The following is a 26,644-nucleotide window of genomic DNA, read 5'->3' as shown; positions in this document are numbered from 1 at the left end:
CTACTGATCCCGGTCCGCTCCCCTGCCCTTCTTTTTACTGCACTTGCACTATCCAAATGAAACAAGGCCTAGTAGGACCGTTTTTGTTATTCTTCTCCCCTGTTCCCCCACCCCCTTTTTGTCTTGAGGCGCCTTGAGGCACCATTTTCTATATAGGCGCATTATAAATACCCAATAAATAAATAAATGTGAACATGTGAACAGAGCTGCATATACCTTTTGTTTGAGCAGAGACTTGCCTACTAGCAGGAGAACACAGAGCAAGTGTTCCTTCTATTTCTACCATGAACAGGGCCCCACATTAGAAATAGATAGAAACAGGACAGTATGGGTTAATGGCATCTTTCCATCCCCCAAGAGGCCCTTGTATGCTTTCTACCTGCCAGCGTTTTAAGCTGCATTGGTCAAAGATTTTGAAAGTTGGATGGCCCTCAATCTAAGCGAATTCAGGTGGTTAGAGCGTCCACCTGACATATTTGGGCCACACTAAGTAAAACATCCCTAAATCAGACACACACACGCTGTCATTTTGTAATCATGTGGACTAATTTAAAATTCTATTCACAGATGTGAATACCAAATGATCAAGATTATATACTAGACAGATTGCATGTAAAAAAATGTCGAGGTTGCATAGAAAACCAAATCTTCCTACCAGGGGGTAGTTCCGGAATCTCAGTTTTCTTCTGTTTGGGAAAACCCACTATGAGGAGTCCAAGGGGAGTGCTGGGTGATTCTAATGTGTGGCTGCCAGGCATGTTGCTAATGTCATATATCGCCGTCGAGAAGCCACTTCCATGGATTTCATTCCATCTAACATTTTTTAGAGGATGTTGATCTAATGTGATTTTGGGAATCCCTTCGGTTTTTCCTGTGAGAATGAGAAGCCTTTTCTCAACGTTGGGATTGGCATTTATTGTATAAATGCGGCTATATTGTCTCATGTCAGGAATGTTGATTAGGAACGGTTCACGTGGCTGGTCACCAGTTTTCCCTCCTGTGCAGTAGTACACCAGCCCGACCGGTTCACTGGCTGTGATCAAGACATTGGTGGATGATGGGAGTCCAATCTGGGCAACCTGCCCAGTTTTCAAGGTTTGCCTTTGCTTGTGGTCACCCACTTGGTACTCTATTTCAGTGGGTTTCGAAGCGACGACAAACAACAAGTCGGTTTTCCCTGGTGATGCGAACGAAGGCGTCATGAAACGTTGTCCCCAACGAGAGGAAGGCACGAGCTGAGTGGACACATGGTATGGTGGAGAGACTGTTTTAGGACTGGTATATCCGCTGTAAACAGAGATTGGATTAATTGACTCAATCATGGTTCCAGATAAGTTCTCCTTGCTTGTAAGTAACATCTCCTCAAATGGTTTAAGGATGAGAGTTATTGTGCTACCTGCTGGATAGGATTTTCCCTGGCAATCCAGAGGTGCACTTGCGGAGATAACAACCTTGTTTGGCGTTCCAAGGTTAACGAGGTAACATTCTTTGTTGTCACTGTCTGATCTCCCTGGGGGTGTCACAATGTAATATTTACGGCCAAGTTGTCCTAAAGGAGCAACGTCAGGGGTCTCTACACGGCTGCCTGTAATGAAGACAACTTGAAGTAATACAGGGTGATTTGTCTTGACTCTGATGGGTGAGATTGGTTCTCCTGTTGTCAGCATCTCTTCGGGTACAGTAAATGAAATGGTCTGCGATTCGCCCTTCTTCATTGTGATATCTTTTCGGAATTTGGCTGTATCAAAGGTGAGACTGCAGCTTGTTTGGTCAATGAAACTACACACTGTGATCTGAAATGTTACTGGCTGCTTCTCTTTCATGTACATTGTGCAGGGGATGACAAAGTCCGTTCCCACAGGACTGGCTGGATGTTCACCTGTAAACATGAAAACAAGAAACCACATCAAATTAGAGCACGTTTCAGACATGCGATTCCAACAGTTATTTGTCCAGATCTGTCTTGCTAAGTCAAACACTCTCTCTTCATTTCTGAGTATAAGAGGCATGTAAATACGACATTTCGCAACGTTAACAACACAGCCACTGCTTTCCGAAGCATTTCCCTCCATCCATTGCCTCCTCTCATTCATCCCTAATTCGAGAATTGAGTCCTAGGACACTATATTGCAGCCACCATTAAGTACACATTAATTGTTAAGTACAAATGTGCACAGAAGACACTTAAAAGGTCTTTAGAAAAATGAAAGCTTTTGTCACCGAAACAACCTGCAAATCCACCACGAGATGTCTTGCTCAGTGGGAAGTCTATGCTTTTACATATAAGGGGCCTGATTCACAGAAGCATTTTATAATGGGGCAATCCCATAGGAAAACGCGCTGTGAATCAGGTCCAAAGTGCATCATAACATGTCAAGCGTTGCTCCGAATCCAGCGTTTAGGAGCGGGAGATGCTAATTGCAAATGAAAGGCATGGGCGGCAGTGGGGCAGGGTGCAAGAACTGACACGCGTCTTTATAGTTTCAGCTAAAATAACAAAGCTGAGCAAACCTTAACCAACAAGCACAGAGAACTACACAAAACAGCATCTTTATACAGTGGGCAGCCTTTACTTTTATAACCAGATTTGGTTGTATCTAGTGCTTCATTCAAGACTCATCTTTCTTCTAAGCACTTTTTAAATAGGTTCTATTGCCATTGTTATACAGCATTGAATATATATTTTTTAAACCAATGTGTTAGAAAGGAAAATAAAACACACAGGGCACTCGCACATTAGATTCCCAAGTACATTCGGAGTTTCGTTTTGAATGGATCTTTTTGAGATTCACACAAACGAAACGCACCACATTCATACAATGTGGATCCAAAAGGAACCCTTGAGTGTCTGTCTCTCAAACGGTTCCATGTGTTTGCATAGACTACTGTCTAAAAGTCTGCATTTTTTCTCTGCATTTTTGGTCGTTATGAATGCAACCATTGCTTTGAATGGGGTGCCCCCCCACGATCCCCCCCAAACCAACACCTCCACCCTCTAGCGTCCCACACTCCACCCCCTCCTCCCTAGCCCCACAAGCACATGTACATTAATATATATGAATTTGGTCGATTTCGAATAAAAGTGCACGAAAAATATGCAATCTTTTATATAGCAGTCTATGAAAACCACTTTCACGCTCTCAAACACACGATTTTCACACTAGTCATAGAAACGTGTTTACACTGAGGTCAGTACTCATGATACATGTGCAGCAATTCTTATGTTTCTACACAGATAGGTCATGCGGTCCATGCTTAAATAAATGAGCCTGCAACGATGGACATCACTGCCTGCACGAGAGCAAACCCACAGCACTACTTTTGCTATTGTTTAATGTTCTTTTAAAATTAATATATCCACCACATTTGGATTTCCATTGTCATCAATGTAAATAAATCCATAAAAATTGCAAATTGCGGCCCAGAAATATGAATGGGGGTTCTCCAATGAGCCACACGTGATCTGTGAATTTTTGAGATCACCCCTTTAAATATCTGGTGACCCATGAGTGATTTCTTTGGTGGTTAAAACCCCATTAAACTTCCCATATGTTCCCCCTCTCCTTGTGGTCCCTTGTGGTGGTTACAGTGCTGCTCACTGCCACTTTTCGCGCAATCTTTGCTGGAGTGTGTCCATGATAGAAATAAAACAAACCCTTTTTTTCCAATTGCAGGCAGTCCCTTGTGGAAACAGAAACACTTTTTTTCCTATTTCCATTGCTGGCTTTCATGTGCCAATGTTGGCTTGCATGGTCTTTCTACACTGCAATGTTGTACCAATGTCTAGGGGCACCATTCAAATCGACCAGAATGGCACTGTCATGGCCCAGGGCTCTCATACCAACCTCCTACTTCTTGATAGGAGTTTTCCATCCCTCATCAACCCTGTCCCTTCTCTTACCAATCCCTCCTGCTACTACCCCTCAGGCCCCTTCGCCACCACCGAGGGGCGTTGCGCATTCCTGTACCCCTCCTCGGAAGACCTTCAAAGTGGCAACGAGCGTCACTTAGCTACCCTCAACTCTCGCTCTGCCATTAAACACTCTTCTGACATCTGTCACCTCCTTGACGACTTTGACCTTGACGTCCTCACTCTCACCGAGACATGGTTCACTGCCAGCTCTGTCAGGGTTTCTGACACACTCTTCCCGGAGGGCTACAAGATCCTCTTTAAGCCTAGGCCTAACCGGTCTGGGGGCGGAGTGGCCCTGATCTTTCCTGAATGGGTCACTGCCACTATCATACCCACTCAGACCTTCAAATGCCTCATCTGCAGGCTTGGTGTCTCTCCAATCCTCCCACGGACTCTTGCCACCATCTACAGGACCCCTGATCCGGTCTCCCTCTTCCTTTCGGAGTGGTCTGACCTCACCTCTTCTCTCCTGGCCACCACCTCCAAGCTTCTCTTCCTCAGAGACTTCAATATTCACCTTGACTCTCCTGATGCGTCCTCTGGAGTCTTCTGCAGCCTCTGTGAGTCTCTTTCCCTCAACCTTCTTTGCTCCAGTCTGACTCACTCAGCCAGACACATCTTGGATGCTCTCATCTCAGCAGACATACCCATTTGCAAACCTCTCAGTACTCCTCTTTCCTGGTCTGACCATGCTCTCCTGTCCTCACGCCTGAATTTCTTGGGTCCCCCGGTGAAGCGTCTGGCCGCACTGCCAGTCTCCTTCTCCGAGATTCAACAGATGAACCGAGTGTCATTTGCTGCCTTTGCCGCCACTTTCATTCCCTCTCGCACTCGGACCTCTGCCTCTCACTCCGACACAGCCCTTGTTAACCTTCACCTCTCCATCTCCAACACCCTTGACATCCTTGCCCCTGTCATGGTGATCCACATGAAGCCTACCTCCAAGCGTAACATCTGGTATGACCCCAACCTAGCCTCTTTAAAACGCAAGTGCAGAGCTACTTATCGGAAGTGCCAGACTTCGAGCTTTGCCTCTGACAGACTGGCCTGCCACCTGCTGCAATGGCACTACCGCCTCTTCATCCGCTCGAAGAAGAAGTCCTAAATCCAAGCTTGATTCTCTAGGTCCACTAACAACCTGGCTGAACTGTTCAAAATCTGCAAAGAATTTGCCAGTCCATCTGCAGTCTCTACTTCTCCTCTGCCATCACTGACCCTCTGCACTTCATTTGCCTCTCACTTCACAACCAAAACTCAGGACATCCTGTCCTCACTCGCCTCTACACCCCTCCCTTCTCCCTTACCTACTCTCAGCCGCCCCTGGCCCTCTTCTCTCCTGGCCTCCTTCTTACCTCTTTATCACCCATAGCACCCGATGAGGACTCTAGACAAGTGCTCTCTATGAAAGTATCCTCCAAATAGGTGCTCACCTGTTCCTCCAGAAATATCAGCAATCACATTGCCCCCCTTGCTCCAGCCATGGCTGATTTCTGCAATCACTCCTTCGCCACTGGCTCCTTCTGCTACCCCTCATGCACTCCCTTGTGCACCCTCTCCTCAAAAAGCCTTCTGACGACACCTCGGGCCCGGCTAACCACAGCCCTATTCCCATTCCCCTCTTCCCGGGGAAACTCCTCGAAAAACTGGTCATCTCTCAGCTGATCCACTACACTGAATCTGTTGGATGTCTCCACAACCACCAGTCTGGCCTGAAAGCAACCAGAGGCACAGAAACGGTACTCCTGAACACCCATACAGACTTGCTCTCAAATCTCGATTCCAACACTCCTTCCATTCTCATCCTTCTTGATCTTTCCTCTGCCTTTGATACATCAAATCATGCCACCGGTATAAATTGGCTCTGTGATATGCTTAGCATCACGGACCTGGCGCTGAACTGGTTTACCTCCTTCCTCTATGACCGACACTCCCATGTTCAACTGGGTCCTTTCCTCTCCCCTATCACACTCTCCACCTGCAGCGTCCCTCAGGGCTCTATCCTCTCACCATAGCTCTTCAACATCTACCTTGCCCCTCTGGCTCATTTGATCTCTGCCTTCTCTCCTCACTTCCAGTGTTATGCAAATGACATGCAGCTCTCCTTCAAGCTTCCCTCCAGTGCCTCCTCTTCTTCCTCTCCCATTCCTGACTGTATGACTGCTATTCAGGCTAGGCGCGCTGCTAATGATCTCTACCCTAATACCATTAAAATGGAGATCCTTCTCATTGGGACCCCATCTCCCTAATTCCCTCCTTATCTCTGCCCATCCTCCATGGGTCCCCTCCCCTCACCCTCTTGTGATGCAAAAAACTTTGGAGTCATCGTCAACTGTTTTCTCTCCTCACATCGCAGACCTTGCCAAGAAGGCCCACTTTCAGCTGCACCTCCTCAGAGGCATTCTCCTTTTCCTCACCTTACCCCAGAAACTCACTGTCCCCAGAGCTCTGGTCCTCTCTAGGCTGGACTACTGCAACAGCATCTTCCTCAATCTGCCTAAATCCTCCCTACACCGCCTTCAACTCAGAATAGGACTGCAAGACTTATCCTTTGCCTCAATCCCAGGGACTGCATCTCTCCAGCCCCGAAATCTCTCCACTGGCTGCCGGTTTTTGCTAGGATCAAGTTCAAGTCCCTTCGCTTCATCCACAATGCTTTCTTGGGCCTGGGTCCCCACTACATCCAACTCACTTGCCCCAAATACCCTGCTGCTAGAGCCCTTCGGTCATCTAGCGCAACTCCCAGCAGATCAGATGCTTTTCCACACAGAGCGTGGGGGTGGGGTAGATCTCTCTATTCCGCAGAAGCCTCCTCCTGGAATGGTCTCCCAGCCCCTCTCAGACTTCAGCCGGACCTCAGGTTACAAGCTTCTCAAGACTCTCCTTTTCTCTTTTTCCTTACACATCCCCCTCCTCTGCTATGTTACCGCTCTGCCTCATTTTGATTTTGACTGGCCATCTGGTTCCCTGTGAGTCACACTGGGCACCATGCCCTCCTCGCCCAGTCTACCCCTCTCCTCTGTCTGCCCTGACCACCCTATTCCTCTGCTTGCCCTACCAGGCTCCACACCCCTGTACAAGCCTAGAGGGGCTGCACCCCTACTGATCCCGGTCCACTCCCCTGCCCTTCTTTTTACTGCACTTGCACTATCCAAATGAAACAAGGCCTAGTAGGACCGTTTTTGTTATTCTTCTCCCCTGTTCCCCCACCCCCTTTTTGTCTTGAGGCGCCTTGAGGCACCATTTTCTATATAGGCGCATTATAAATACCCAATAAATAAATAAATGTGAACATGTGAACAGAGCTGCATATACCTTTTGTTTGAGCAGAGACTTGCCTACTAGCAGGAGAACACAGAGCAAGTGTTCCTTCTATTTCTACCATGAACAGGGCCCCACATTAGAAATAGATAGAAACAGGACAGTATGGGTTAATGGCATCTTTCCATCCCCCAAGAGGCCCTTGTATGCTTTCTACCTGCCAGCGTTTTAAGCTGCATTGTTCAAAGATTTTGAAAGTTGGATGGCCCTCAATCTAAGCGAATTCAGGTGGTTAGAGCGTCCACCTGACATATTTGGGCCACACTAAGTAAAACATCCCTAAATCAGACACACACGCTGTCATTTTGTAATCATGTGGACTAATTTAAAATTCTATTCACAGATGTGAATACCAAATGATCAAGATTATATACTAGACAGATTGCATGTAAAAAAATGTCGAGGTTGCATAGAAAACCAAATCTTCCTACCAGGGGGTAGTTCCGGAATCTCAGTTTTCTTCTGTTTGGGAAAACCCACTATGAGGAGTCCAAGGGGAGTGCTGGGTGATTCTAATGTGTGGCTGCCAGGCATGTTGCTAATGTCATATATCGCCGTCGAGAAGCCAGTTCCATGGATTTCATTCCATCTAACATTTTTTAGAGGATGTTGATCTAATGTGATTTTGGGAATCCCTTCGGTTTTTCCTGTGAGAATGAGAAGCCTTTTCTCAAAGTTGGGATTGGCATTTATTGTATAAATGCGGCTATATTGTCTCATGTCAGGAATGTTGATTAGGAACGGTTCACGTGGCTGGTCACCAGTTTTCCCTCCTGTGCAGTAGTACACCAGCCCGACCGGTTCACTGGCTGTGATCAAGACATTGGTGGATGATGGGAGTCCAATCTGGGCAACCTGCCCAATTTTCAAGGTTTGCTTTTGCTTGTGGTCACCCACTTGGTACTCTATTTCAGTGGGTTTCGAAGCGACGACAAACAACAAGTCGGTTTTCCCTGGTGATGCGAACGAAGGCGTCATGAAACGTTGTCCCCAACGAGAGGAAGGCACGAGCTGAGTGGACACATGGTATGGTGGAGAGACTGTTTTAGGACTGGTATATCCGCTGTAAACAGAGATTGGATTAATTGACTCAATCATGGTTCCAGATAAGTTCTCCTTGCTTGTAAGTAACATCTCCTCAAATGGTTTAAGGATGAGAGTTATTGTGCTACCTGCTGGATAGGATTTTCCCTGGCAATCCAGAGGTGCACTTGGGGAGATAACAACCTTGTTTGGCGTTCCAAGGTTAACGAGGTAACATTCTTTGTTGTCACTGTCTGATCTCCCTGGGGGTGTCACAATGAAACATTTACGGCCAAGTTGTCCTAAAGGAGCAACGTCAGGGGTCTCTACACGGCTGCCTGTAATGAAGACAACTTGAAGTAATACAGGGTGATTTGTCTTGACTCTGATGGGTGAGATTGGTTCTCCTGTTGTCAGCATCTCTTCGGGTACAGTAAATGAAATGGTCTGCGATTCGCCCTTCTTCATTGTGATATCTTTTCGGAATTTGGCTGTATCAAAGGTGAGACTGCAGCTTGTTTGGTCAATGAAACTACACACTGTGATCTGAAATGTTACTGGCTGCTTCTCTTTCATGTACATTGTGCAGGGGATGACAAAGTCCGTTCCCACAGGACTGGCTGGATGTTCACCTGTAAACATGAAAACAAGAAACCACATCAAATTAGAGCACGGTTCAGTCATGCGATGCCAACAGTTATTTGTCCAGATCTGTCTTGCTAAGTCAAACACTCTCTCTTCATTTCTGAGTATAACAGGCATGTAAATACGACATTTCGCAACGTTAACAACACAGCCACTGCTTTCCGAAGCATTTCCCTCCATCCATTGCCTCCTCTCATTCATCCCTAATTCGAGAATTGAGTCCTAGGACACTATATTGCAGCCACCATTAAGTACACATTAATTGTTAAGTACAAATGTGCGCAGAAGACACTTAAAAGGTCTTTAGAAAAATGAAAGCTTTTGTCACCGAAACAACCTGCAATTCCACCACGAGAAGTCTTGCTCAGTGGGAAGTCTATGCTTTTACATATAAGGGGCCTGATTCACAGAAGCATTTTATAATGGGGCAATCCCATAGGAAAACGCGCTGTGAATCAGGTCCAAAGTGCATCATAACATGTCAAGCGTTGCTCCGAATCCAGCGTTTAGGAGCGGGAGATGCTAATTGCAAATGAAAGGCATGGGCGGCAGTGGGGCAGGGTGCAAGAACTGACACGCGTCTTTATAGTTTCAGCTAAAATAACAAAGCTGAGCAAACCTTAACCAACAAGCACAGAGAACTACACAAAACAGCATCTTTATACAGTGGGCAGCCTTTACTTTTATAACCAGATTTGGTTGTATCTAGTGCTTCATTCAAGACTCATCCTTCTTCTAAGCACTTTTTAAATAGGTTCTATTGCCATTGTTATACAGCATTGAATATATATTTTTTAAACCAATGTGTTAGAAAGGAAAATAAAACACACAGGGCACTCGCACATTAGATTCCCAAGTACATTCGGAGTTTCGTTTTGAATGGATCTTTTTGAGATTCACACAAACGAAACGCACCACATTCATACAATGTGGATCCAAAAGGAACCCTTGAGTGTCTGTCTCTCAAACGGTTCCATGTGTTTGCATAGACTACTGTCTAAAAGTCTGCATTTTTTCTCTGCATTTTTGGTCGTTATGAATGCAACCATTGCTTTGAATGGGGTGCCCCCCCACGATCCCCCCCAAACCAACACCTCCACCCTCTAGCGTCCCACACTCCACCCCCTCCTCCCTAGCCCCACAAGCACATGTACATTAATATATATGAATTTGGTCGATTTCGAATAAAAGTGCACGAAAAATATGCAATCTTTTATATAGCAGTCTATGAAAACCACTTTCACGCTCTCAAACACACGATTTTCACACTAGTCATAGAAACGTGTTTACACTGAGGTCAGTACTCATGATACATGTGCAGCAATTCTTATGTTTCTACACAGATAGGTCATGCGGTCCATGCTTAAATAAATGAGCCTGCAACGATGGACATCACTGCCTGCACGAGAGCAAACCCACAGCACTACTTTTGCTATTGTTTAATGTTCTTTTAAAATTAATATATCCACCACATTTGGATTTCCATTGTCATCAATGTAAATAAATCCATAAAAATTGCAAATTGCGGCCCAGAAATATGAATGGGGGTTCTCCAATGAGCCACACGTGATCTGTGAATTTTTGAGATCACCCCTTTAAATATCTGGTGACCCATGAGTGATTTCTTTGGTGGTTAAAACCCCATTAAACTTCCCATATGTTCCCCCTCTCCTTGTGGTCCCTTGTGGTGGTTACAGTGCTGCTCACTGCCACTTTTCGCGCAATCTTTGCTGGAGTGTGTCCATGATAGAAATAAAACAAACCCTTTTTTTCCAATTGCAGGCAGTCCCTTGTGGAAACAGAAACACTTTTTTTCCTATTTCCATTGCTGGCTTTCATGTGCCAATGTTGGCTTGCATGGTCTTTCTACACTGCAATGTTGTACCAATGTCTAGGGGCACCATTCAAATCGACCAGAATGGCACTGTCATGGCGCAGGGCTCTCATACCAACCTCCTACTTCTTGATAGGAGTTTTCCATCCCTCATCAACCCTGTCCCTTCTCTTACCAATCCCTCCTGCTACTACCCCTCAGGCCCCTTCGCCACCACCGAGGGGCGTTGCGCATTCCTGTACCCCTCCTCGGAAGACCTTCAAAGTGGCAACGAGCGTCACTTAGCTACCCTCAACTCTCGCTCTGCCATTAAACACTCTTCTGACATCTGTCACCTCCTTGACGACTTTGACCTTGACGTCCTCACTCTCACCGAGACATGGTTCACTGCCAGCTCTGTCAGGGTTTCTGACACACTCTTCCCGGAGGGCTACAAGATCCTCTTTAAGCCTAGGCCTAACCGGTCTGGGGGCGGAGTGGCCCTGATCTTTCCTGAATGGGTCACTGCCACTATCATACCCACTCAGACCTTCAAATGCCTCATCTGCAGGCTTGGTGTCTCTCCAATCCTCCCACGGACTCTTGCCACCATCTACAGGACCCCTGATCCGGTCTCCCTCTTCCTTTCGGAGTGGTCTGACCTCACCTCTTCTCTCCTGGCCACCACCTCCAAGCTTCTCTTCCTCAGAGACTTCAATATTCACCTTGACTCTCCTGATGCGTCCTCTGGAGTCTTCTGCAGCCTCTGTGAGTCTCTTTCCCTCAACCTTCTTTGCTCCAGTCTGACTCACTCAGCCAGACACATCTTGGATGCTCTCATCTCAGCAGACATACCCATTTGCAAACCTCTCAGTACTCCTCTTTCCTGGTCTGACCATGCTCTCCTGTCCTCACGCCTGAATTTCTTGGGCCCCCGGTGAAGCGTCTGGCCGCACTGCCAGTCTCCTTCTCCGAGATTCAACAGATGAACCGAGTGTCATTTGCTGCCTTTGCCGCCACTTTCATTCCCTCTCGCACTCGGACCTCTGCCTCTCACTCCGACACAGCCCTTGTTAACCTTCACCTCTCCATCTCCAACACCCTTGACATCCTTGCCCCTGTCATGGTGATCCACATGAAGCCTACCTCCAAGCGTAACATCTGGTATGACCCCAACCTAGCCTCTTTAAAACGCAAGTGCAGAGCTACTTATCGGAAGTGCCAGACTTCGAGCTTTGCCTCTGACAGACTGGCCTGCCACCTGCTGCAATGGCACTACCGCCTCTTCATCCGCTCGAAGAAGAAGTCCTAAATCCAAGCTTGATTCTCTAGGTCCACTAACAACCTGGCTGAACTGTTCAAAATCTGCAAAGAATATGCCAGTCCATCTGCAGTCTCTACTTCTCCTCTGCCATCACTGACCCTCTGCACTTCATTTGCCTCTCACTTCACAACCAAAACTCAGGACATCCTGTCCTCACTCGCCTCTACACCCCTCCCTTCTCCCTTACCTACTCTCAGCCGCCCCTGGCCCTCTTCTCTCCTGGCCTCCTTCTTACCTCTTTATCACCCATAGCACCCGATGAGGACTCTAGACAAGTGCTCTCTATGAAAGTATCCTCCAAATAGGTGCTCACCTGTTCCTCCAGAAATATCAGCAATCACATTGCCCCCCTTGCTCCAGCCATGGCTGATTTCTGCAATCACTCCTTCGCCACTGGCTCCTTCTGCTACCCCTCATGCACTCCCTTGTGCACCCTCTCCTCAAAAAGCCTTCTGACGACACCTCGGGCCCGGCTAACCACAGCCCTATTCCCATTCCCCTCTTCCCGGGGAAACTCCTCGAAAAACTGGTCATCTCTCAGCTGATCCACTACACTGAATCTGTTGGATGTCTCCACAACCACCAGTCTGGCCTGAAAGCAACCAGAGGCACAGAAACGGTACTCCTGAACACCCATACAGACTTGCTCTCAAATCTTGATTCCAACACTCCTTCCATTCTCATCCTTCTTGATCTTTCCTCTGCCTTTGATACATCAAATCATGCCACCGGTATAAATTGGCTCTGTGATATGCTTAGCATCACGGACCTGGCGCTGAACTGGTTTACCTCCTTCCTCTATGACCGACACTCCCATGTTCAACTGGGTCCTTTCCTCTCCCCTATCACACTCTCCACCTGCAGCGTCCCTCAGGGCTCTATCCTCTCACCATAGCTCTTCAACATCTACCTTGCCCCTCTGGCTCATTTGATCTCTGCCTTCTCTCCTCACTTCCAGTGTTATGCAAATGACATGCAGCTCTCCTTCAAGCTTCCCTCCAGTGCCTCCTCTTCTTCCTCTCCCATTCCTGACTGTATGACTGCTATTCAGGCTGGGCGCGCTGCTAATGATCTCTACCCTAATACCATTAAAATGGAGATCCTTCTCATTGGGACCCCATCTCCCTAATTCCCTCCTTATCTCTGCCCATCCTCCATGGGTCCCCTCCCCTCACCCTCTTGTGATGCAAAAAACTTTGGAGTCATCGTCAACTGTTTTCTCTCCTCACATCGCAGACCTTGCCAAGAAGGCCCACTTTCAGCTGCACCTCCTCAGAGGCATTCTCCTTTTCCTCACCTTACCCCAGAAACTCACTGTCCCCAGAGCTCTGGTCCTCTCTAGGCTGGACTACTGCAACAGCATCTTCCTCAATCTGCCTAAATCCTCCCTACACCGCCTTCAACTCAGAATAGGACTGCAAGACTTATCCTTTGCCTCAATCCCAGGGACTGCATCTCTCCAGCCCCGAAATCTCTCCACTGGCTGCCGGTTTTTGCTAGGATCAAGTTCAAGTCCCTTCGCTTCATCCACAATGCTTTCTTGGGCCTGGGTCCCCACTACATCCAACTCACTTGCCCCAAATACCCTGCTGCTAGAGCCCTTCGGTCATCTAGCGCAACTCCCAGCAGATCAGATGCTTTTCCACACAGAGCGTGGGGGTGGGGTAGATCTCTCTATTCCGCAGAAGCCTCCTCCTGGAATGGTCTCCCAGCCCCTCTCAGACTTCAGCCGGACCTCAGGTTACAAGCTTCTCAAGACTCTCCTTTTCTCTTTTTCCTTACACATCCCCCTCCTCTGCTATGTTACCCCTCTGCCTCATTTTGATTTTGACTGGCCATCTGGTTCCCTGTGAGTCACACTGGGCACCATGCCCTCCTCGCCCAGTCTACCCCTCTCCTCTGTCTGCCCTGTCCACCCTATTCCTCCGCTTGCCCTACCAGGCTCCACACCCCTGTACAAGCCTAGAGGGGCTGCACCCCTACTGATCCCGGTCCACTCCCCTGCCCTTCTTTTTACTGCACTTGCACTATCCAAATGAAACAAGGCCTAGTAGGACCGTTTTTGTTATTCTTCTCCCCTGTTCCCCCACCCCCTTTTTGTCTTGAGGCGCCTTGAGGCACCATTTTCTATATAGGCGCATTATAAATACCCAATAAATAAATAAATGTGAACATGTGAACAGAGCTGCATATACCTTTTGTTTGAGCAGAGACTTGCCTACTAGCAGGAGAACACAGAGCAAGTGTTCCTTCTATTTCTACCATGAACAGGGCCCCACATTAGAAATAGATAGAAACAGGACAGTATGGGTTAATGGCATCTTTCCATCCCCCAAGAGGCCCTTGTATGCTTTCTACCTGCCAGCGTTTTAAGCTGCATTGTTCAAAGATTTTGAAAGTTGGATGGCCCTCAATCTAAGCGAATTCAGGTGGTTAGAGCGTCCACCTGACATATTTGGGCCACACTAAGTAAAACATCCCTAAATCAGACACACACACGCTGTCATTTTGTAATCATGTGGACTAATTTAAAATTCTATTCACAGATGTGAATACCAAATGATCAAGATTATATACTAGACAGATTGCATGTAAAAAAATGTCGAGGTTGCATAGAAAACCAAATCTTCCTACCAGGGGGTAGTTCCGGAATCTCAGTTTTCTTCTGTTTGGGAAAACCCACTATGAGGAGTCCAAGGGGAGTGCTGGGTGATTCTAATGTGTGGCTGCCAGGCATGTTGCTAATGTCATATATCGCCGTCGAGAAGCCAGTTCCATGGATTTCATTCCATCTAACATTTTTTAGAGGATGTTGATCTAATGTGATTTTGGGAATCCCTTCGGTTTTTCCTGTGAGAATGAGAAGCCTTTTCTCAAAGTTGGGATTGGCATTTATTGTATAAATGCGGCTATATTGTCTCATGTCAGGAATGTTGATTAGAAACGGTTCACGTGGCTGGTCACCAGTTTTCCCTCCTGTGCAGTAGTACACCAGCCCGACCGGTTCACTGGCTGTGATCAAGACATTGGTGGATGATGGGAGTCCAATCTGGGCAACCTGCCCAATTTTCAAGGTTTGCTTTTGCTTGTGGTCACCCACTTGGTACTCTATTTCAGTGGGTTTCGAAGCGACGACAAACAACAAGTCGGTTTTCCCTGGTGATGCGAACGAAGGCGTCATGAAACGTTGTCCCCAACGAGAGGAAGGCACGAGCTGAGTGGACACATGGTATGGTGGAGAGACTGTTTTAGGACTGGTATATCCGCTGTAAACAGAGATTGGATTAATTGACTCAATCATGGTTCCAGATAAGTTCTCCTTGCTTGTAAGTAACATCTCCTCAAATGGTTTAAGGATGAGAGTTATTGTGCTACCTGCTGGATAGGATTTTCCCTGGCAATCCAGAGGTGCACTTGGGGAGATAACAACCTTGTTTGGCGTTCCAAGGTTAACGAGGTAACATTCTTTGTTGTCACTGTCTGATCTCCCTGGGGGTGTCACAATGAAATATTTACGGCCAAGTTGTCCTAAAGGAGCAACGTCAGGGGTCTCTACACGGCTGCCTGTAATGAAGACAACTTGAAGTAATACAGGGTGATTTGTCTTGACTCTGATGGGTGAGATTGGTTCTCCTGTTGTCAGCATCTCTTCGGGTACAGTAAATGAAATGGTCTGCGATTCGCCCTTCTTCATTGTGATATCTTTTCGGAATTTGGCTGTATCAAAGGTGAGACTGCAGCTTGTTTGGTCAATGAAACTACACACTGTGATCTGAAATGTTACTGGCTGCTTCTCTTTCATGTACATTGTGCAGGGGATGACAAAGTCCGTTCCCACAGGACTGGCTGGATGTTCACCTGTAAACATGAAAACAAGAAACCACATCAAATTAGAGCACGGTTCAGTCATGCGATGCCAACAGTTATTTGTCCAGATCTGTCTTGCTAAGTCAAACACTCTCTCTTCATTTCTGAGTATAACAGGCATGTAAATACGACATTTCGCAACGTTAACAACACAGCCACTGCTTTCCGAAGCATTTCCCTCCATCCATTGCCTCCTCTCATTCATCCCTAATTCGAGAATTGAGTCCTAGGACACTATATTGCAGCCACCATTAAGTACACATTAATTGTTAAGTACAAATGTGCGCAGAAGACACTTAAAAGGTCTTTAGAAAAATGAAAGCTTTTGTCACCGAAACAACCTGCAATTCCACCACGAGAAGTCTTGCTCAGTGGGAAGTCTATGCTTTTACATATAAGGGGCCTGATTCACAGAAGCATTTTGTAATGGGGCAATCCCATAGGAAAACGCGCTGTGAATCAGGTCCAAAGTGCATCATAACATGTCAAGCGTTGCTCCGAATCCAGCGTTTAGGAGCGGGAGATGCTAATTGCAAATGAAAGGCATGGGCGGCAGTGGGGCAGGGTGCAAGAACTGACACGCGTCTTTATAGTTTCAGCTAAAATAACAAAGCTGAGCAAACCTTAACCAACAAGCACAGAGAACTACACAAAACAGCATCTTTATACAGTGGGCAGCCTTTACTTTTATAACCAGATTTGGTTGTATCTAGTGCTTCATTCAAGACTCATCCTTCTTCTAAGCACTTTTTAAATAGGTTCTATTGCCATTGTTATACAGCATTGAATATATATTTTTTAAACCAATGTGTTAGAAAGGAAAATAAAACACACAGGGCACTCGCACATTAGATTCCCAAGTACATTCGGAGTTTCGTTTTGAATGGATCTTTTTGAGATTCACACAAACGAAACGCACCACATTCATACAATGTGGATCCAAAAGGAACCCTTGAGTGTCTGTCTCTCAAACGGTTCCATGTGTTTGCATAGACTACTGTCTAAAAGTCTGCATTTTTTCTCTGCATTTTTGGTCGTTATGAATGCAACCATTGCTTTGAATGGGGTGCCCCCCCACGATCCCCCCCAAACCAACACCTCCACCCTCTAGCGTCCCACACTCCACCCCCTCCTCCCTAGCCCCACAAGCACATGTACATTAATATATATGAATTTGGTCGATTTCGAATAAAAGTGCACGAAAAATATGCAATCTTTTATATAGCAGTCTATGAAAACCACTTTCACGCTCTCAAACACACGATTTTCACACTAGTCATAGAAACGTGTCTACACTGAGGTCAGTACTCATGATACATGTGCAGCAATTCTTATGTTTCTACACAGATAGGTCATGCGGTCCATGCTTAAATAAATGAGCCTGCAACGATGGACATCACTGCCTGCACGAGAGCAAACCCACAGCACTACTTTTGCTATTGTTTAATGTTCTTTTAAAATTAATATATCCACCACATTTGGATTTCCATTGTCATCAATGTAAATAAATCCATAAAAATTGGAAATTGCGGCCCAGAAATATGAATGGGGGTTCTCCAATGAGCCACACGTGATCTGTGAATTTTTGAGATCACCCCTTTAAATATCTGGTGACCCATGAGTGATTTCTTTGGTGGTTAAAACCCCATTAAACTTCCCATATGTTCCCCCTCTCCTTGTGGTCCCTTGTGGTGGTTACAGTGCTGCTCACTGCCACTTTTCGCGCAATCTTTGCTGGAGTGTGTCCATGATAGAAATAAAACAAACCCTTTTTTTCCAATTGCAGGCAGTCCCTTGTGGAAACAGAAACACTTTTTTTCCTATTTCCATTGCTGGCTTTCATGTGCCAATGTTGGCTTGCATGGTCTTTCTACACTGCAATGTTGTACCAATGTCTAGGGGCACCATTCAAATCGACCAGAATGGCACTGTCATGGCGCAGGGCTCTCATACCAACCTCCTACTTCTTGATAGGAGTTTTCCATCCCTCATCAACCCTGTCCCTTCTCTTACCAATCCCTCCTGCTACTACCCCTCAGGCCCCTTCGCCACCACCGAGGGGCGTTGCGCATTCCTTTACCCCTCCTCGGAAGACCTTCAAAGTGGCAACGAGCGTCACTTAGCTACCCTCAACTCTCGCTCTGCCATTAAACACTCTTCTGACATCTGTCACCTCCTTGACGACTTTGACCTTGACGTCCTCACTCTCACCGAGACATGGTTCACTGCCAGCTCTGTCAGGGTTTCTGACACACTCTTCCCGGAGGGCTACAAGATCCTCTTTAAGCCTAGGCCTAACCGGTCTGGGGGCGGAGTGGCCCTGATCTTTCCTGAATGGGTCACTGCCACTATCATACCCACTCAGACCTTCAAATGCCTCATCTGCAGGCTTGGTGTCTCTCCAATCCTCCCACGGACTCTTGCCACCATCTACAGGACCCCTGATCCGGTCTCCCTCTTCCTTTCGGAGTGGTCTGACCTCACCTCTTCTCTCCTGGCCACCACCTCCAAGCTTCTCTTCCTCAGAGACTTCAATATTCACCTTGACTCTCCTGATGCGTCCTCTGGAGTCTTCTGCAGCCTCTGTGAGTCTCTTTCCCTCAACCTTCTTTGCTCCAGTCTGACTCACTCAGCCAGACACATCTTGGATGCTCTCATCTCAGCAGACATACCCATTTGCAAACCTCTCAGTACTCCTCTTTCCTGGTCTGACCATGCTCTCCTGTCCTCACGCCTGAATTTCTTGGGTCCCCCGGTGAAGCGTCTGGCCGCACTGCCAGTCTCCTTCTCCGAGATTCAACAGATGAACCGAGTGTCATTTGCTGCCTTTGCCGCCACTTTCATTCCCTCTCGCACTCGGACCTCTGCCTCTCACTCCGACACAGCCCTTGTTAACCTTCACCTCTCCATCTCCAACACCCTTGACATCCTTGCCCCTGTCATGGTGATCCACATGAAGCCTACCTCCAAGCGTAACATCTGGTATGACCCCAACCTAGCCTCTTTAAAACGCAAGTGCAGAGCTACTTATCGGAAGTGCCAGACTTCGAGCTTTGCCTCTGACAGACTGGCCTGCCACCTGCTGCAATGGCACTACCGCCTCTTCATCCGCTCGAAGAAGAAGTCCTAAATCCAAGCTTGATTCTCTAGGTCCACTAACAACCTGGCTGAACTGTTCAAAATCTGCAAAGAATATGCCAGTCCATCTGCAGTCTCTACTTCTCCTCTGCCATCACTGACCCTCTGCACTTCATTTGCCTCTCACTTCACAACCAAAACTCAGGACATCCTGTCCTCACTCGCCTCTACACCCCTCCCTTCTCCCTTACCTACTCTCAGCCGCCCCTGGCCCTCTTCTCTCCTGGCCTCCTTCTTACCTCTTTATCACCCATAGCACCCGATGAGGACTCTAGACAAGTGCTCTCTATGAAAGTATCCTCCAAATAGGTGCTCACCTGTTCCTCCAGAAATATCAGCAATCACATTGCCCCCCTTGCTCCAGCCATGGCTGATTTCTGCAATCACTCCTTCGCCACTGGCTCCTTCTGCTACCCCTCATGCACTCCCTTGTGCACCCTCTCCTCAAAAAGCCTTCTGACGACACCTCGGGCCCGGCTAACCACAGCCCTATTCCCATTCCCCTCTTCCCGGGGAAACTCCTGGAAAAACTGGTCATCTCTCAGCTGATCCACTACACTGAATCTGTTGGATGTCTCCACAACCACCAGTCTGGCCTGAAAGCAACCAGAGGCACAGAAACGGTACTCCTGAACACCCATACAGACTTGCTCTCAAATCTCGATTCCAACACTCCTTCCATTCTCATCCTTCTTGATCTTTCCTCTGCCTTTGATACATCAAATCATGCCACCGGTATAAATTGGCTCTGTGATATGCTTAGCATCACGGACCTGGCGCTGAACTGGTTTACCTCCTTCCTCTATGACCGACACTCCCATGTTCAACTGGGTCCTTTCCTCTCCCCTATCACACTCTCCACCTGCAGCGTCCCTCAGGGCTCTATCCTCTCACCATAGCTCTTCAACATCTACCTTGCCCCTCTGGCTCATTTGATCTCTGCCTTCTCTCCTCACTTCCAGTGTTATGCAAATGACATGCAGCTCTCCTTCAAGCTTCCCTCCAGTGCCTCCTCTTCTTCCTCTCCCATTCCTGACTGTATGACTGCTATTCAGGCTGGGCGGGCTGCTAATGATCTCTACCCTAATACCATTAAAATGGAGATCCTTCTCATTGGGACCCCATCTCCCTAATTCCCTCCTTATCTCTGCCCATCCTCCATGGGTCCCCTCCCCTCACCCTCTTGTGATGCAAAAAACTTTGGAGTCATCGTCAACTGTTTTCTCTCCTCACATCGCAGACCTTGCCAAGAAGGCCCACTTTCAGCTGCACCTCCTCAGAGGCATTCTCCTTTTCCTCACCTTACCCCAGAAACTCACTGTCCCCAGAGCTCTGGTCCTCTCTAGGCTGGACTACTGCAACAGCATCTTCCTCAATCTGCCTAAATCCTCCCTACACCGTCTTCAACTCAGAATAGGACTGCAAGACTTATCCTTTGCCTCAATCCCAGGGACTGCATCTCTCCAGCCCCGAAATCTCTCCACTGGCTGCCGGTTTTTGCTAGGATCAAGTTCAAGTCCCTTCGCTTCATCCACAATGCTTTCTTGGGCCTGGGTCCCCACTACATCCAACTCACTTGCCCCAAATACCCTGCTGCTAGAGCCCTTCGGTCATCTAGCGCAACTCCCAGCAGATCAGATGCTTTTCCACACAGAGCGTGGGGGTGGGGTAGATCTCTCTATTCCGCAGAAGCCTCCTCCTGGAATGGTCTCCCAGCCCCTCTCAGACTTCAGCCGGACCTCAGGTTACAAGCTTCTCAAGACTCTCCTTTTCTCTTTTTCCTTACACATCCCCCTCCTCTGCTATGTTACCCCTCTGCCTCATTTTGATTTTGACTGGCCATCTGGTTCCCTGTGAGTCACACTGGGCACCATGCCCTCCTCGCCCAGTCCACCCCTCTCCTCTGTCTGCCCTGACCACCCTATTCCTCCGCTTGCCCTACCAGGCTCCACACCCCTGTACAAGCCTAGAGGGGCTGCACCCCTACTGATCCCGGTCCGCTCCCCTGCCCTTCTTTTTACTGCACTTGCACTATCCAAATGAAACAAGGCCTAGTAGGACCGTTTTTGTTATTCTTCTCCCCTGTTCCCCCACCCCCTTTTTGTCTTGAGGCGCCTTGAGGCACCATTTTCTATATAGGCGCATTATAAATACCCAATAAATAAATAAATGTGAACATGTGAACAGAGCTGCATATACCTTTTGTTTGAGCAGAGACTTGCCTACTAGCAGGAGAACACAGAGCAAGTGTTCCTTCTATTTCTACCATGAACAGGGCCCCACATTAGAAATAGATAGAAACAGGACAGTATGGGTTAATGGCATCTTTCCATCCCCCAAGAGGCCCTTGTATGCTTTCTACCTGCCAGCGTTTTAAGCTGCATTGTTCAAAGATTTTGAAAGTTGGATGGCCCTCAATCTAAGCGAATTCAGGTGGTTAGAGCGTCCACCTGACATATTTGGGCCACACTAAGTAAAACATCCCTAAATCAGACACACACACGCTGTCATTTTGTAATCATGTGGACTAATTTAAAATTCTATTCACAGATGTGAATACCAAATGATCAAGATTATATACTAGACAGATTGCATGTAAAAAAATGTCGAGGTTGCATAGAAAACCAAATCTTCCTACCAGGGGGTAGTTCCGGAATCTCAGTTTTCTTCTGTTTGGGAAAACCCACTATGAGGAGTCCAAGGGGAGTGCTGGGTGATTCTAATGTGTGGCTGCCAGGCATGTTGCTAATGTCATATATCGCCGTCGAGAAGCCAGTTCCATGGATTTCATTCCATCTAACATTTTTTAGAGGATGTTGATCTAATGTGATTTTGGGAATCCCTTCGGTTTTTCCTGTGAGAATGAGAAGCCTTTTCTCAAAGTTGGGATTGGCATTTATTGTATAAATGCGGCTATATTGTCTCATGTCAGGAATGTTGATTAGGAACGGTTCACGTGGCTGGTCACCAGTTTTCCCTCCTGTGCAGTAGTACACCAGCCCGACCGGTTCACTGGCTGTGATCAAGACATTGGTGGATGATGGGAGTCCAATCTGGGCAACCTGCCCAGTTTTCAAGGTTTGCCTTTGCTTGTGGTCACCCACTTGGTACTCTATTTCAGTGGGTTTCGAAGCGACGACAAACAACAAGTCGGTTTTCCCTGGTGATGCGAACGAAGGCGTCATGAAACGTTGTCCCCAACGAGAGGAAGGCACGAGCTGAGTGGACACATGGTATGGTGGAGAGACTGTTTTAGGACTGGTATATCCGCTGTAAACAGAGATTGGATTAATTGACTCAATCATGGTTCCAGATAAGTTCTCCTTGCTTGTAAGTAACATCTCCTCAAATGGTTTAAGGATGAGAGTTATTGTGCTACCTGCTGGATAGGATTTTCCCTGGCAATCCAGAGGTGCACTTGGGGAGATAACAACCTTGTTTGGCGTTCCAAGGTTAACGAGGTAACATTCTTTGTTGTCACTGTCTGATCTCCCTGGGGGTGTCACAATGAAATATTTACGGCCAAGTTGTCCTAAAGGAGCAACGTCAGGGGTCTCTACACGGCTGCCTGTAATGAAGACAACTTGAAGTAATACAGGGTGATTTGTCTTGACTCTGATGGGTGAGATTGGTTCTCCTGTTGTCAGCATCTCTTCGGGTACAGTAAATGAAATGGTCTGCGATTCGCCCTTCTTCATTGTGATATCTTTTCGGAATTTGGCTGTATCAAAGGTGAGACTGCAGCTTGTTTGGTCAATGAAACTACACACTGTGATCTGAAATGTTACTGGCTGCTTCTCTTTCATGTACATTGTGCAGGGGATGACAAAGTCCGTTCCCACAGGACTGGCTGGATGTTCACCTGTAAACATGAAAACAAGAAACCACATCAAATTAGAGCACGGTTCAGTCATGCGATGCCAACAGTTATTTGTCCAGATCTGTCTTGCTAAGTCAAACACTCTCTCTTCATTTCTGAGTATAACAGGCATGTAAATACGACATTTCGCAACGTTAACAACACAGCCACTGCTTTCCGAAGCATTTCCCTCCATCCATTGCCTCCTCTCATTCATCCCTAATTCGAGAATTGAGTCCTAGGACACTATATTGCAGCCACCATTAAGTACACATTAATTGTTAAGTACAAATGTGCACAGAAGACACTTAAAAGGTCTTTAGAAAAATGAAAGCTTTTGTCACCGAAACAACCTGCAAATCCACCACGAGAAGTCTTGCTCAGTGGGAAGTCTATGCTTTTACATATAAGGGGCCTGATTCACAGAAGCATTTTATAATGGGGCAATCCCATAGGAAAACGCGCTGTGAATCAGGTCCAAAGTGCATCATAACATGTCAAGCGTTGCTCCGAATCCAGCGTTTAGGAGCGGGAGATGCTAATTGCAAATGAAAGGCATGGGCGGCAGTGGGGCAGGGTGCAAGAACTGACACGCGTCTTTATAGTTTCAGCTAAAATAACAAAGCTGAGCAAACCTTAACCAACAAGCACAGAGAACTACACAAAACAGCATCTTTATACAGTGGGCAGCCTTTACTTTTATAACCAGATTTGGTTGTATCTAGTGCTTCATTCAAGACTCATCCTTCTTCTAAGCACTTTTTAAATAGGTTCTATTGCCATTGTTATACAGCATTGAATATATATTTTTTAAACCAATGTGTTAGAAAGGAAAATAAAACACACAGGGCACTCGCACATTAGATTCCCAAGTACATTCGGAGTTTCGTTTTGAATGGATCTTTTTGAGATTCACACAAACGAAACGCACCACATTCATACAATGTGGATCCAAAAGGAACCCTTGAGTGTCTGTCTCTCAAACGGTTCCATGTGTTTGCATAGACTACTGTCTAAAAGTCTGCATTTTTTCTCTGCATTTTTGGTCGTTATGAATGTAACCATTGCTTTGAATGGGGTGTCCCCCCACCCCCCTCAAACCAACACCTCCACCCTCTAGCGTCCCACACTCCACCCCCTCCTCCCTAGCCCCACAAGCACATGTACATTAATATATATGAATTTGGTCGATTTCGAATAAAGGTGCACGAAAAATATGCAATCTTTTATATAGCAGTCTATGAAAACCACTTTCACGCTCTCAAACACACGATTTTCACACTAGTCATAGAAACGTGTCTACACTGAGGTCAGTACTCATGATACATGGGCAGCAATTCTTATGTTTCTACACAGATAGGTCATGCGGTCCATGCTTAAATAAATGAGCCTGCAACGATGGACATCACTGCCTGCACGAGAGCAAACCCACAGCACTACTTTTGCTATTGTTTAATGTTCTTTTAAAATTAATATATCCACCACATTTGGATTTCCATTGTCATCAATGTAAATAAATCCATAAAAATTGCAAATTGCGGCCCAGAAATATGAATGGGGGTTCTCCAATGAGCCACACGTGATCTGTGAATTTTTGAGATCACCCCTTTAAATATCTTGTTGTTAGGAAAGATTTCGTAATTGTAGGTAATTTTCCTTCCATGTGGCAACCCCTAAACTTTTTGCTGTTGTTTTTCACCTTGTTCTTGACTTTGCCAGAGAAGTGCAGCCTTCTGCCGCACTCCTCTGGGCTTTCGCTCCTTTCTTACGGGGATACTGACATGCCCTTAAGACAGTCAGTACCGGGGAACGCTGTTTCCCGTAGTTTCTTTTAACATGTTGCGGCTTTAGTGCAACATGACAAAAGACTGCACTGTAAGCTAAGTTACAGCTCTCTTGGGTCTCTAGCCTTCTACGGGCCCTAGATACTCGTTTAGGATTGTATTTGATCGGTGCAAGTAATTCAGGGACGGGAATGGTGGCAACGATCGTTTCTTTGTATTTTGAGCTCCTTTTGGCGTTCTAAGCGCGTTTCTCGCGCTTAACCCAAAATGGTGGCCTGGCTCCCAAAATGGCCAGACCACGAGGCTTCTTTGTCCTGTCCGCTGACCGTCTTGCTCCCTTCACCTTCCCCAGGTCGAGCCGACCCGGGGCCTTCCTTATTTGGGCATGTACTTTCCCGCGAAACACAGATGCTTTCGCGGGCTTCTACATGTCTTGTGTATGCCTCCAGGGTGTGGGCTGGGATGTCTGGTCCCAATACACATCCTGGGTGCCAGAGAGTCTAGGGTGGTGTGAATGCCTGGGACCACCGTGGTCCGTGATTGGTCCACGAATGGTGTGAGTGTTGATGAGCGGATCTCCCATTGGGTCCCCTCTGTTTTGGCGCGAAGGGAACCGTGCATAAGAGGGGGCTGGAAACACCACTACCATGTCGATCTCCTGAGTTCTCACGAACGAAGGAATACAGGAGCCAAGTATCCTGCAACCAAGAGGCTGGTCCGAGGAATCGCTGGTGACCCGCTGAAGGACTCCTCCTCTGCACTGCTGTCGCCTTGTGAAACCCTTTTCACCTTTGATCGAACCAGAAGGCGTGTACTGGTACTTCGACCCTTGGAATATCGGGGACAGCTATTCTCGGCATCTTCACCATCTCCTGCCAGTAAGCCTTCGGAAGCGTCTCTGGGCCATCCAGTTGACTGACCAGCTTACACGGGAGTCTTGCTCTGTAACCGCCGCCAGGTTGTGTAGTATTTCGAGTCCTTGTCACTCTCTCACGCTTCGTACACTTGGCGTTCCCAGGTCGGAAGTGAGTAGTGTACATTTGGCTCAGATACACACGGCCGCTCCGTTGCCCTGCTGTGGTGACAAAACTGTGCAGGTTTCTTCGATTGGGACGTCTTTTTACTCAACACGACGACGAGGCGTTCCCTGCTCTTCTGAACCTGCCAGCTGCTGAAACTGACGCGGAGAAGCCTGGGTCTGCTTGCATCGGGGACCGGTGAGTAGTATAGCTAGGATCTGGTCGCCCTCCTGTAGGAGCCCATTACTTTTCCCCGCTGCGTAAAACAGCACCCTTTTGCCGTACTCGCGCTCTGCTTCTGCCCACTGTGGAGGCTGCGCTTGAGTCGCGGAACTTGTTCTTCTTCTGTATGCACTGAACTGCCTGACTTCCTTCGAAGAGCTTCTCCTTTTGCCCGTTGGCACCAGCGCGTGCAGGTACTTTGAGCACAAGGCTCCACTCTTCGCAGGGCTCGGACTTCCATCTAGTTAGGTGCCTCTGAAGGCGAACTGAGTCTAAAGCATTGTATCGCACTGCCTGTTTTCCTTCCCTTTCAGGTGGACTACACATTTGGTGCATATAACGCTTACGACTGTCGTATTTGTATATATATTGTGTTGATAAGGTATGTGTTGGTTTAATATTGTGATATTGTGATTTTCTCGCTACGGTCATTGTTTTAAAGGCCTTAAAATAAACATGTATATATTTTTTATATAACACCTGTTTGGAGTAGTTTGTAAGTGATCTTTCTTTGTGTGCTCATTGCGGGCTTTCAGTCACCCTCACCCCTCTTGAGACCTAGTCTTGACCGCCACGATCGCTACCTTGATTGGTCTGGCTCGTCCAGAGGTTACCCTGTTCCAAGTACTTAGGTTGGCCTTCTGAACTTCTGCGCCGCCAGGACAGAGTTCAGAAATCCGTCTTAACACTGGTGACCCATGAGTGATTTCTTTGGTGAT

At 47.1% G+C, this 26,644-nt stretch overlaps 1 protein-coding gene across 1 annotated transcript in view; it reads right to left on the bottom strand.

Annotated features, from left to right (window-relative positions):
- LOC138451173 (uncharacterized) overlaps nt 1-26,644 on the bottom strand; it is a 190,044-nt gene that overhangs the window by 70,717 nt on the left and 92,683 nt on the right. The window contains exons 14-17 of the mRNA XM_069604890.1: nt 21,680-22,903; nt 14,671-15,894; nt 7,663-8,886; nt 656-1,879 (exon numbers count right to left, since the gene is read on the bottom strand). Coding sequence (XP_069460991.1) covers nt 656-1,879; nt 7,663-8,886; nt 14,671-15,894; nt 21,680-22,903 — 4,896 coding nt within the window. The remainder of the gene's footprint in view (nt 1-655; nt 1,880-7,662; nt 8,887-14,670; nt 15,895-21,679; nt 22,904-26,644) is intronic.

Source organism: Ambystoma mexicanum, chromosome 1p, assembly GCF_040938575.1.
Source record: "Ambystoma mexicanum isolate Mex_15411 chromosome 1p, UKY_AmexF1_1, whole genome shotgun sequence".
NCBI classification, from domain to species: Eukaryota; Metazoa; Chordata; class Amphibia; order Caudata; family Ambystomatidae; genus Ambystoma; species Ambystoma mexicanum.
This window is presented reverse-complemented; position numbering and strand designations above follow the sequence as displayed.